The sequence below is a fragment of the Lagopus leucura genome, unplaced genomic scaffold, assembly GCF_019238085.1.
Source record: "Lagopus leucura isolate 7727_CA_CO unplaced genomic scaffold, USGS_WTPT01 Super-Scaffold_100059, whole genome shotgun sequence".
In the NCBI taxonomy this organism is placed as follows: Eukaryota; Metazoa; Chordata; class Aves; order Galliformes; family Phasianidae; genus Lagopus; species Lagopus leucura.
The window spans coordinates 1165693-1178617 of record NW_024962305.1 but is presented as its reverse complement, the minus strand read 5'-3'; the positions used below and the strand labels follow the sequence as shown (position 1 = coordinate 1178617).

Below are 12925 nucleotides of genomic sequence, written 5' to 3'. Positions count from 1 at the left end.
CCAACCTGTGACCGCCCCCCAGAGGAAGCCAGGCTGCCCTACAAGGAAAATGTGGGCATGGGGCCAGCAGGGTAAGGCACTTCAGTGGGGTCTGGTGGGTGGTGCACTGTCCCCTCGGCCCCAGTGCAGTGGCCCCACGCTCCAGCCCCTTGCCCTAAGCATCTCCAGTTCTCAGAGCCCTAAGAAGGGGGGGCCCTGCTGCCCGCAGGCTCCTGGGGACAGAGCTGCCCCCCCATACCTCGTATCAAGCACAGGACAAGTCACTAGGTGTGTAAAGCAACAGCAGGGGGTGGAGTAATCAACTGATTGTCAAGAACTCAACGCTAAAAAACTCAGTTACATACAAAAAGAACAGATTGGGCAGAACGAGCCCGCTGAGAACACCATGAATCACTGCATAGTTTGAGGTGATGAGTGCAGTCAGAGGAACTGAATATATTAATCAAATACAAACCCACTGTACAAAATGCTTTTTTTCTTTCTTCTTTTTTTTCTTTTTTTTTTTTTTTTTTTTCTATAAAAACTTTTTAAAAAAAAATAGAAAAAAAAAAAAAAAACAACCATCGGCCACCAGCAGCAGAGGCTGGCATTTGGAATGACAAACTTTGGTTGAAAAGGGGCAGGGCTGGGCCTGCCCTCACGGTGGTGGGGAGGGCTGGCAGGGCAGTCAGCAATGCCAGGAGGGCTTTGGCCAGAGGCAGGGCAAGAAGGGGACGGGACAGAGCGTGCTCACAGAGGGCTGCATTCGTTGCTACAGGCGGAGGCAAACGGCGCAATGCAAAAGCAAGGACATGTTAATGCAGCAGGGCTGAGGGCAGGGAGAATCGGGGGACCCTCTGCTGCTCTGCCTGTGGCGAGAGCTTCCTGGCTGAGGGGAGCCCAGGGGTGCGAGCGGCTCCAAATCCCTCCAGGCACGTAGGGTTTGTGCAAGTGCTGTATTTGATTCCAGTAAGAAGTACCGTCAGGCTCAGGCAGCAGGGAGAGGAGGAGGAGCTCCTGAGCCCTGCTGGCCTCTTAAGTGAGGCGGATCCCAAGCACTTGTTCCAGTTCCTGCCGACGCTGCTGGACCTGGAGGAGGCGAGGGGGGTCAGGCAGGGCTTGGCGCAGGCCCTGTCCCTCTCCGAGAACCAGCTCCTTCTCTACAAGCAGTCCCTGCTTTCAGCCTCCCTGCTGCCATCTCAGCCCAGAGGAGCACCCCGCCAGCACAGCACAGAACCCACCTTGGCAAAGATATGTCTGCCCACAGCCTCCTGCGCCCAGGGCTGTTGGTAGAACTCAGCTCGCCGTTCCTCCTCAGGGTTCCCGATCACATCTGTTATGATCTGAGCAAAGCAAAGCATAAGGGTGAAGAGGGTGAGGCCTAGGGCTGGCTCCTGCTCAGCCTCCCTGCCCCTCGCCCTGCCCTGCCCTCCCATTTTACCTTGAGGTCCCTCCTCTGCGATTTGATCCACTCCTGGATGAAATCCTGAGGGTTGTTGCTGAAGCTCAGCATGAAGTCGCGCTGTGTCTTCAGCTGGTTGATGGATTCGATGGTCTCATGGATCTGCAGAGATGACAGAAGGTGAGAGACAGTTGTGAGTGACAGTGTGGGAACTGGAGTTCGTGCCAAGCCCCCGAAACGAGACACAGCTGGCACCGAGCTCCCCCAGCTCAGATACTGGGGAGCTCTGGGGGGGGGGATCCTCACACCTTGGCATCCAGTGAGGCGATCTCCTGCTGGTTGGTGGTGGAAGCCAGGAAGTTGCTCATCTGAGCTTTCAGGGGGTCATCCACCTCCACGTCAATGTCATAGCAGGCAGTCTTCTTCTGGTCATTGGGGTCCACACTGGGAGGAGGCAGGGTGTTAAGGGAACCTCTTCAGCCTCAAAAACAAATCAACCACCCCCAAAAGCAATACTGGTATTTAAACGACTGCCCCAGGGAGCTCCCAGACTTGTCAGACTGATTCTTCCCCTCCCAGTGACTTGTGCTCACTGCTGGTTTGAGCTGGACACCTTGCAGCACCTGGGGCCCTGCGTCCTCAGCAGGGAGGAACCCATTGCTCCAGGCAGTCCATCCCCACCCCCAGTGGTTTTGCCCAGCGACTCCTCCAACCCCTACCTGATGGTGTGGTTGATGATGATAGGATCTGGGTGCTGCAGGAGCCCTGCCAGCTTCATGGGGATCTCAGAGAAACGCATACGGACACAGTTGAAGATCTGCAGGGGTAGAGCAGAGCGTTAGCTGCTGATGAGGGGCTCCTCCCACCCACCAGAAAGGGTCAAGGCAGGAGCAAGGTTTCGCTCAGCCCCATTTTGAGCATGCCAAGCTGATGGATGCACAACAGAGCATGGAGAGAAGGACAGCGACCACTCCAAGCCAGGAAAAAATGCTTTTCTTGTCTTTGAAGGATGGAAATGGTGCTTTCCTCTCATCAGAGACCCACACGATTACAAGAAGGCAGGGGCACCCCAGAGGCACACGAAGGAGAGGGGTGGACTGACCTGGCGGAAGTAGCGGTTGCAGTTGATGTATTCCTTCTCGTGACTGTCCTGCAGCTTGTTGTGCTTGATGTAAAGCCAGAGCGCCTGCATGATGCTGGCACGGGTCTGGGTGTGCACCCCCAGCAGGCGAGCCAGGCGAGGGTCCAGTTTGTATTGTGGTGGCTGCAGGGACATTGCGGGATTAAGGGCGGATTTGGAACGCGGCCCCTCAGCGTGCACAGCATCCTACACAGCCCTCGTGCTGCTGCAGGCTGAGGGCCATTCCTAGAGCTCTCCACTGCTCTCTGTGCCTGTTCTGCACCATAGCACATAACCCAACAGCCCCCCTCGTGCAAGATCCCACCCCAGCCTGGGCTTGTTTCAGCCTAGAAATTCAGTTTCAGCTGAGCTGTGCTGAAGGGCAGCGTGGCACTGGTAACACCCTACCTGGTGATCCAGCATCAGCAGCAGGGTGCACTTCACATTGACGTCTCCAGGACGCTTCACTTGGAAGCCATCAGTCTCCTGGGTCGTGGGCAGACGGTGCCACTAGGAGAGAGTAAAGGGGCTGTTTAACTTGGTCTCACCAACGCTGATGAGCTCCAGCCCAGCTGTAGGCAGTTCAGGTGGACTAGGAGAGCAGTGGATTTGGTTTGAGCACTTGATTCCAATTGCTCAAACAGCTCCCGGAGTCACTGTGGGATCTCAGACCTGCTTCACCCACCAGAGGGGCTTGATGCCACAGCTGCTCTCACAAACCATTCCACTTAGTGGGAATTTACCTCCAACAGGGGGGTACCACCACAGGAATCAGTGTTTGCCAGAAGTACAGATTCACAAATCTGAAGGAGCCTGGGGCTGCCCAAGCCGCCATCCATCAGAGCCGCGCCTGTGCTGCAGCCTGACACCTCCCAGCTCCAGCCATGGACACGAGGGAGTTAAGAACCAACCCTGGGGCAAGCAGCCTGCTTCTGGGAGCCATCCAGGTGAGAGGGGCCAGACTGGCCTCACCGGGCTGCCAGCCAGCACTGCTGAGCTGCAAACTGCAGCCTACGAAGTGCAGCAGTGTGGTTCTTGGGATAGCTCAGCACTGCTTTGCTGAATACAGCTCCCTCTCCACCCTGAAGCACGCAGCAAGCCTTGCTGGTGCTGGGCTGGGGATCTGAGCACCTGCAGGGTGAGCAGCAGGGTCACTTCCCATTGCACTGAACAGCTCTCCTCACCCTTCCTGGGGTGCAGCCAGGCACATCTCACCTCCACCAGATGGTTGTCTGGTCCGTACAGCTCTTTGTCCAGCTCGATGACGAGGCTCTTGAAAAAGGAGGAGAACTTCCTCTTCTGCTTGCTTGGCTGCAAAACATTGCGTGCAAGGCTTGGCCTGATGCTGCCAACACCATTGAGGGCCCCAGCCCAAAACACCGCCTCCAGCACCCAGAGAGAGAAAGACTGCATCCATCCCATCCAAACTCTCAGCACAGAGCACCAGAAAAGCAGCACAGCCCTCCTCCCACTGCCACGTTTATCCCTGCCCAGATCCTTACGTCCTCCAGCAGTTTGCCCTCCACACGTAGCTCCCAAGAGGCCACACGCTCACCACCCTCTCCTTCTTCTTTGGCCGGGGTGAAAGTGTTGGAGATGTAAATCCTCAGTTTCCGCTTTTGCTGTGGAATGGGAAAACAAAGAGGGGGGATGCTTGGAGCGAGAGGATGGCTGGCAGCACCCATCTCTTCCCTCCACCCTGCCCAGCTGCTTGCCCTCCTGGCCGGCCACACACCGTCAGTGGTTTCTTGATGGCCTCCTGAATCTCCATCCTCTTCCGAGCGATGGTTTGGTCCAGCTTGCGCTCAAAGGCGAGGAGGTCCATGTAGGCCTGGGATTCTGGGACAAGTTCCCGGATCTGTCAAATGGAAACAGTCAGTCCCTCACGTGCTGAGCTGGTGCTGCATCCCACTCCGACCCCAGCATCTCTACCAGTGCCAGGCTGACATCCCAGGGAGTAACCAAGTGACAAGTCTGGCACGGCAGCACCGTTCCACATTTCAAAACACTCCCCACATCACAGAGCTGCACTGATTGGAGCTACTCACTGTACCTACCATCCTGCTTCACGTCACAGGCAGGGATCATAACCTTGCATTGTCAAGAGGAACCCCAAGAGAGAAGCTTGAGAATGACCAGGGGTCTACACCCCAGGCCACTGCTGCTCCTTGTTTGCCCAAAGCCCCGCTTGCTTAAACTGTGCACATCCCTCTCTCTAACCCACAGGACTGAAATGTTCCATTCTGGGATGAAGTGGAAACATCCATCAGGCAGCATGAGGTTCAATGAGATTGGGGACTTCATTCCATCGTCAACTCCTTACATGCACCAAAGTGAAACTCACCCTCTGTGGCAGGACTTTGTCAGCCATCTTTCTCCTTTTAACCCTGCAAGAAGCACGAAGAAAAGTCAAAGAAATGATCCTGCAGCAATCACAGAACGCTGTAGATCTTGTTGCCTGCCTGTCTTGGGGGACACAGCGTGGTGGATCTTTTGGCCCCATCCAGGCCATGCATGGCTCTAGGGAGTGCTGTGGTGCCATGGGGATGGATCAGTCCAAGCCAGGTCCCAGGATCCTACTGCAGCAAACAGTGTGATCCAAGGGGAAACATCCCATCAGCTACAGGACAGGCATTTCAGAATTGCAGGAAGGGAATGAAGAAAGGCTGTAAAAGCATGTAATGGCAGAAGCCTTTGAAGCAACTGGATAAGAAATTGTAACCGTGGGGGGGGGAAGCTAAGCCAACTCCAAAGGGGAAGGTCTGAGAGCTCTAGAGCCTACCAAAGGGAAAGAAACCCAGTCCCTGGGTCCAGTTTGTTGTGCAGCTCCTAGGAACAGAGGGAAACACATGGGGAAATGCTCTCTTACTCTGCCCCAGTTTTGGGGCAGCACCTAAAGCAGCAGGGCAGCAAACATGGCACTACTGCTGCCATCCTGAGGCATCCCAGGATTTGGTCACTAAGAACTGGTCCTGACCCTCCTCCCCCTCCCTTCCAGTCAGGAGCAGGGAAGCTCAGCAGAGCTCTGTGCACAGCCCTGAGCTCCCCAGCACAGCTGATCCCACACAGCCACAGCTTTATCCAGCTGCTGACGTCCCTGTTCAGTGGGCGAGGACGTCTCAGCCTGGTGTCCTTAATCCCCAGCTTGCTCTGGAGCACAGAATGGATGCACAGCCCTGCAAAGGGATCACAAAACCATCAGCCCTGCTGTGCAGCAAGGGCAGGGAACGGGACCAGAACATCCATTAGGACTGAGGGACCTTGAGGAACAGCCTCCAGTAATCTAGAAACCCTCATGGAAACAGGAACAGGGCAAAGGGATCAGCAGCATCATAAACAAGCGAGGAGCTGCTGGCAAAACCGTGCAGCTCACGGAGACCATCCCAAGTAAACAGCCATGCTGAGATCACAGATATGGGGAGGATCCCTGCAACCTGCCAGAGGCTCTCTGCAGCTCTGCCTGCCTCCTGCCAGGGCTGGAAATTGAGCGTCCACCTGCCTCTGTGCCTGCCCAGGCTAGCACAAAGCCCCCAAGAAGGGGGAAAGGCTCTGACAAGCTTGTGCTTAAGCTAAAACACAGCTTTTTGGTTACCATTGGGGAGATCAGAGCATGGGGAAGCTGTAAGCCAAGCGTCCCAGCCTCACCCACCACCCCAGCACTGAGATCTGGCTGCTTGCCCACCAGCAAAGGTGCCAACAACTGGGCCATGCTGTAGGTTTGGGTGGAGAAATGCAACCAGAAGGGCAGCAGCCAAATTCAGAGAGTGAACCCCTCCGCTCCAGACTGGCTGAGGGTGCTCCTGTGTCCCCCCCTTACCCTCTCCTCTGGGTGGCCATGGGTGGCTGTGACTGGGGAGCCAGCAGGCGCTTCCTGAAGGGGTCCATCATGGACTGTGGCAGGCCGGGTCGCAGAGGGGATGCTGCTCCATATGGAGGTGCTCCTGGAGGTCCCACCTGCAGCCCTGCCATGGGCATGCGGCTGCCTGGCGGCATCCCGGGGCGCTGGCAGGGAAAAGAGAGAAGACGGGGTGTTAAACATGGGCCTCCTAACCAGAGGAAGGACATCAGGAGGGTGGCCTTCATCCCTGGTGGATGTAGCACATCAGCTCTGGCTGCATCCTTCTCCCCTCCAGGCACCTACACAGGGCATTTACAACCCCCCAGCGGGATGCTTAACCACTTCTGCATGAATCCCAGCCTGGGGCAGTTCTCTTGGTTCCTCTGCATCTCCTGCAGCAGAGCAGTTTGGCCACCACCAGCACTGCCAGCTGACGCTGGGTCTGCACCACACACAGCCTCTGCACCACACACAGCCCCTGGGTGCTCAACAAAAGCTCCCAGCACTGCCTCTCATCCCGACTTGCTCCAGCATGCTTTGCCTGCACTCTCGGATTCTCTGATCCTCCAGCTCCCCCCTGCCAAGGAGCTGGTGAGGCTGGGAAAGCCACCAAGCCAGCAGAACAGCATTTCTTCCCCTCCAAAGCCTCCCTGACATGCCAAGACAACTCCTGCAGCTTCCCTCCTGCCTTCTGACCCGCATCCTGTGGACAGAGACAGAGCTTTGGTGCAGAGGAGCTAGCAAAGCCAACTCGTTATCCCAAAGGGGCCAGGAGTCCAGCAAGGAGAGCTCAGCCGCAGGCAATGCTGCAGGCTGACAAGCTTATCTGCATGTAGGCATTAATTCCACTGCAAATCCCACACAGGATCACCACCACCAGCCTGCCTGGCTTCGGCAGCTTTTAGAGGCAGGCTCAGAGCCACAGCGAGTGCTTGGAGCCAAAACCCACTCACCTCCTTGCTGGAATAGCCCCAAAGCCTGTAAATGCAAACAACAGAAGAGCTGAGGCTGCTGGACAACACGAACAGCTCTTGCCCCAGAGCCCACAGCCATGGGCATCTCTACAAAGTGCCAAACCCAGCAGGAAATCCCCAAAATACATCAGCCTCAGTACGGAGGAGCATTCCACAGCTGGAAAGGCAAAAAGGAGCAGCCCTGGAGGTGGCAGGATGGGGACTGCAGGAGGAATTCATAAAACACACACACACAAAGCCCATTGCACAACCATCTGCTTGCTTTCACCTTTGCTTGGCTTGCCTTTGAAGCTGCTGGCCAACCTGCCTGTGCTATGAGGCAAAAGCTTTTCCTAACAGCCCCCAGATGTTTTGCTATCTTTGATCAGCCACGTTTTGGCAATGCCTCCCTGCAAACAGGACTGCACAGGCTTTGTCTGCAGGGTTCTGCTCGCTGCAAGGCACTGCCTGGGGCTGTGCATGGCTACAGCGTGGCTCCAGGAGGCTCCAGGAACTGTGCTGATCTGCCTGCAAGGACTAATGGAGAACAAACGGGCAGGAAAAGAGGCTGTGACATTTCTAATTAGCAAAAAAGAAACATGGAAACCCTCAGAACGCAGTCGCTTTGCAGCCCTTTTTTTTCTTTCTTTTCCTTCCCTAGGAAAAAAGGGAAGGAGGAATCCTCCACAAGCATTTCTTTCTCAGTTTACCTTCAAGATTTGCAATAAGCAGATGGAAAAGTGTCTCAGCAAAGCAAAGCAGCCTTTGCTGTGGCCCCCAGCAGGACTGCATGGCCAACAGCCCCCTCGCCTGAAGGCTGCAAGCTCCGGACACGCAAACAGCACAGCTGTAAATCTCTAGCTAAGCCATTAAGCAGCATTACAGCCCAGCAGGGTGAATCCTCCAGCACCCTTCAGAAGCCCTGCAAATGAGCAGGATGCAAAGAGGGCTTAAATTCAGGAAATTTTATTAGAGCAACTGAAATGGTGACCTTCCTTACATCCTTCCTGGCTAACAGATATGCTCAGAGGCTCCATCCTCTCCCCTTCATCTGGGGCAGCACTGTGGTCCTACCCCTTCCAGATGCCTCTTCATCCTCCCCTCTCTGCCCAACGGCCTCCTCCTCCTCCTCCTCCCACTGCCAGCAGGGCGGACAAAGGGCAAAATCTCGCAAGCTCCGCTCCAAGGAACGAGCTGGATGGCATCCAGCCCTCCCCGCAGAGAATGAGTAGAGCCATTTGGAAATGGGACAAAAAACAGCTTGTTTCTGCTCCCTGCCAAAGCTGGAAGAACGAATCGGGCTGGCTGCAGAGCAGTGGTTCATCCCAGGTCAGTGCACAGGCCTCTCGCATTTGGGGAGCTCTGTTTAGAGTCAGCTTTAGTCGGAGCAAGCGGGGGCTGGAAGGCTTCTTGATGGATGCTCAGCCACATGACGGGAGCCTCGCTGCGTGCCAAAGGGCTCTTCTTGAGGAAGGGCAGGCCAGAAAGCAGATGCTGGTAGCAGAAAGGGAAGGAAAAAAAAAAAAAAAAAGAGGGGGAGCAATAACGTTGAAGGACAGATCTGCAAGAAGGGCACAGAGCGCGTTGGGAGAAAAGCAGGGACTCAGAAATGAGCCTCTCTCCATCTTCTCTCCAGAGGACGGCTCTTCTCCAGAGCCCACGGGTGACAGGGAAGCCCTTCCCAGGCGCTGCACGAACAAAAGAACCTCCTGCACTGTGCTCATCCCTCCCACTGTGCCTCTGCCAGGACCGTGAGCAGGGTGCGTGCTCCCCAGGGCCACCAGCACGCAAGAAGGGCTGCAATGCACTGAGCATCAGCAGCTCCCTGCTGATTCCCCAAGCAGAGCCTTGAGGAGGGCTCATAAAACCCCCCACTGCATCGGGCTGTCCTGATGCACGCCTCATTTCACTCAGCTTGCTCTTTGCACGCACTGACATTTGGGGAATGAAAGCCCACGTGTGTCCTCACCCAGGAGATGCCAGAGGGGCAGCTTTTCCTGCCAGCTCCTCGTGCATCCCATAGCACTTCCCATTGTGATGTGGGCAAAAGCAAACCCTGCCCAACAAGGATCCCAGCTCTGCACTGGGCTGCTCTCACAGGCAGCTCAGCACTGCTTGGGATGAACTGAGACCCCTGCAGCACAGCCCAAAACACTGCGGGGGGTCTCAGGTCTCAAACCCCTGTGAGCAAACCCCATTGGGGGGAGGGGGGGAAAGGAAAAACAAAGTGATCATTAGCAGGAGGGCGCTGCTGCTGGTGAGGTGTCATCACTTGCTGCAAGATCTTGGATGCAGGCAGGCTGCTGTGATGCTCAGATGGGCCGCATTTCAGTATTTCAGCAGTAGGAGCCTCAGCTAAAAACAGTCGGTGAGGAAGCAGTAAATTAAAGAGTGAACAGCAAAGCAACAGGCAGCGAAACCGAGCAGACTGAGGACACGTGCTGGAGTCACGTCAAGCACCAGCTGAGATATCCGGGTCCAGGCAAACTTGCCCACGTGTGGCTTTGCAGCTGCAGATGTTCCAGGTCAGGGGCTCCAAGCTGTGCAGGCTGCAGCGCTCACGCCAGGACCCACGGCACCACGATGCTCGGGGCAAAGGCCACATTAGTGAAGTTTTCTCAGCAGCTTCCACGCCACAGGGACTTGGCGAGAGAACAGAAGGGATGCACGAGTTACAGCCTGGGACTTTCACCTCGTGCTGATGTCCATGAAGAGCACAGGATGGGGGGAGAAGGAGGTGTAAAACAAAGAGCAAGCTGAGGAACGGAGGCTGCAGGAGGCAGAGAAAAGGAGAGCTCAGAGGATTTATGCCCTAAACACAGGTGTTAACGCAAGCAGGAACAAGGAAGAAAGGTGTTGGGTTCCCACTTGAAAATGTGGCAGCCTCAGCAATACAACGTGGAGGAACCCAGGGGAAGGGCAGTGCCTGGTGGAAAACACTGCTCAGGTGTGCAGGGAATGGTGCTGAGGGTCCCCACAGGATCCCATGGAGGAAGACACAGCAAAGGCCTCCAGCAGCAAGCTTTGGAGATGCCCTCACCGAGCAGAACCTCCATGAGCCTGCAGGAGAAACAAAGGGCGTCCTGAGCTCTGATGCTGCCTGCTTCCCTCCAGCCCTGAGAGGAGAGCATTGCTCTGCTTTGTGTCATTTGCTGGATGCTCAGCCTCTGATGAAACCTGCCTTGGAAACGGTTCCCCCTGGGAAGGGTGGGTCACACAGCAATGCAATCCCTGCTGTGTGCTGCAGTTCCAGCCCTGCTGCTGTCCCCAAGCCAAGCATGGAACAAACACCCTGCTCTCCATTCCTAATGGGATCCAGCAGATCTTTTCAAGGGCAGAAAGCCCAAAGTCCTGCCTGGGCCACGCACAGCCACGCTTCCTCCGAAATAACTTCGTTAGCAGTTGTTTGGATTGCAACAGCCCTTCCGTCCCACGGAAATGGGATTCCTGCTTGTCAGCAAGTGCCAATGAAATGCTTTTAACATGGCACTTCACTAACTCTGCTTTTTGCCACTGATCTGCGCCAGCAAAGCGACAGCACAGGGTAACTTCAAGGCCAGGGCACCATTTTGCACAGTCCCTCCTCCGCTGTGTCACAGAGCCCATTCCCTACCACAGCATCAACCTGATAACTCGGAGAGAATCTCCCCAGCCCGAAAACTGCACCACAACAAACAGAAGAAACTCCTGCTGAGTTTATGCTGACCTGATCCTTGGGATGGGGATGGACACGGCACCAAGCAGCTGATCGTCCATTGCCTGAGCACACTCACAGATCACAGAGTGGCCAAGGTTGGAAGGGACCTCAAGGATCACGAAGCTCCAACCCCCTGCCACACGCAGGGCCACCAACCTCCCCATTTCACACCAGCCCAGGCTGCCCAGGGCCCCATCCAACCCATCTTTCAACACCTCCAGGGATGGACGGGGCATCACAGCCTCTCTGGGCAGCTGTTCCAGCACCTCACCACTCTCTCTGTAAAGAACTTCCCCCTGATATCCAGCCTAAATCTTCCCTCCCTCAACTTCAACCATTTCCCCTTGCCCTGCTGTTATCTCCCCTTTCACAGAGTTGATTCCCCTCCTGTTTGCAGGCTCCCTTTAGGTACTGTAGACTGCAATGAGGTCACCCCCAGCCTTCTCTTCTCCAAGCTGAACAAGCCCAGCTCCCTCAGCCTGTTTTTGTATGGAGGTGCTCCAACCTCCTGATCATCTTTGTGGCTCCTCTTCACCCTCTCCAACAGCTCCCTGTCTTTTTTGTACTGAGGGCTCCAGACCTGGATGCAGTGCTGCAGGTGGGGCCTCACAAGAGCAGAGCAGAGGGGGACAATCACCTCCGTGTCCCTGCTGGCCACCCCTCTTCTGATGGAGCCCAGGACACTCCTGAAAAATCCTCTCCTTTCTGCTCTGGAAATATCAGTCCCAGTGCCAGAGGGAGTTGTCCTTCCCAATTCCCTGCTTGAGATGCTGGTGAATAGCCAGACAAGCAGGGATGTCAAAGGATTAGCATACGTTTAATAATCCACTGATTAAAGAGCCCCTAAGCACCCACTGGCATAGATGAGGGCTGTTGTGTTCTCTGGTGAACATAATGCAGCAGAAGGAGCCTGACTCACTCGATACCCCCTGAGAAGTCCTGCAGGCACCGCAGCGCTGACCACTTGGTGGGGAGGAGCTGCTTTGCACAGCCTGCAAATTGCAAAACAAAGGGCAGACCGTAGGGATCAGCCCCTACGGATCATCCTTGGAGGCATTCAAGGCCAGGCTGGATGTGGCTCTGGGCAGCCTGGTCCGCTGGTTGGCGACCCTGCACATAGCAGGGGATTGGAACCAGATGATCGTCGTGGTCCTTTTCAACCCAGGCCATTCTATGATTCCATGACACGATTCCATGATCAGACCCCCCTCCCCTCCTGCTGCAGGGCCAGCAAGCTGCCAGCCAGACACGCAGCCCCACACGACGTGCAGATCCCAAACACTGCAGCACGCTGCCATATGCTCCCGGTCTCACCCTACCCCATCCATACGCTCCCAACACCTGCCACGAGTGCAGCATTTTGGCCAGCACGGAAAGCAAACATATGCGCCCCTGTTTACCCACGGCAGAGAGATGCCCGCTGGGTTTTGCAACAGGGAAGGTTGGGGAGAAGCTTCCATACGGCTCTGAGTCACATTACAGCCAATGAAGGGCCGGATCGGCCTCGCTGAGCCATCTCAGCTTTCACTTCCAGGCTTTGCAGCTTCATGGCTTGTTTCCTCCTTTTGTACAGCAAAGCTCCGGACTTGGAAATTCCCCCAGCGGGATGGATTACTTCAATCTGAACTCAGAACGCGCTGCAGAACGGGGCTCCTCCACCTCCACCTGAACACATCCCCGTGCCTAAATAACCCCACAACACGTGGGGCCGAACCAACAGAAAAGGCAGCGGAAAGAGCAGAGTCCACGGCTGTGCAGCGGGTCACATCGCCTCCCCCCACCCCCGTTCCTTCCCCCTAATGTCCACCTGCACCCCTCCACCTCCAGAGCCGCACAGGGACGGCTGTGCTGCACCCACGGCTCTCCTGAACCCGGCAGTGCCCAGGTTGAAGTAGGACCCCCAGCAACGGCCATAGGGCGGAGCGTTTCGTTAACA

The 12925-nt window shown here is 55.8% G+C and overlaps 1 protein-coding gene across 1 annotated transcript in view; it reads right to left on the bottom strand.

The window, feature by feature from the left end:
* Window positions 1-542: 542 nt before the first annotated feature.
* SMARCD2 (SWI/SNF related, matrix associated, actin dependent regulator of chromatin, subfamily d, member 2) overlaps window positions 543-12925 on the bottom strand; it is a 12835-nt gene continuing 452 nt past the window's right edge. Inside the window, exons 2-13 of the mRNA XM_042886559.1 lie at window positions 6319-6503; window positions 4846-4888; window positions 4237-4359; window positions 4004-4123; window positions 3717-3812; window positions 2910-3011; window positions 2484-2645; window positions 2101-2198; window positions 1690-1825; window positions 1421-1543; window positions 1221-1322; window positions 543-1068 (exon numbers count right to left, since the gene is read on the bottom strand). Coding sequence (XP_042742493.1) covers window positions 1015-1068; window positions 1221-1322; window positions 1421-1543; window positions 1690-1825; window positions 2101-2198; window positions 2484-2645; window positions 2910-3011; window positions 3717-3812; window positions 4004-4123; window positions 4237-4359; window positions 4846-4888; window positions 6319-6503 — 1344 coding nt within the window. The 3' untranslated portion in view covers window positions 543-1014. The remainder of the gene's footprint in view (window positions 1069-1220; window positions 1323-1420; window positions 1544-1689; window positions 1826-2100; window positions 2199-2483; window positions 2646-2909; window positions 3012-3716; window positions 3813-4003; window positions 4124-4236; window positions 4360-4845; window positions 4889-6318; window positions 6504-12925) is intronic.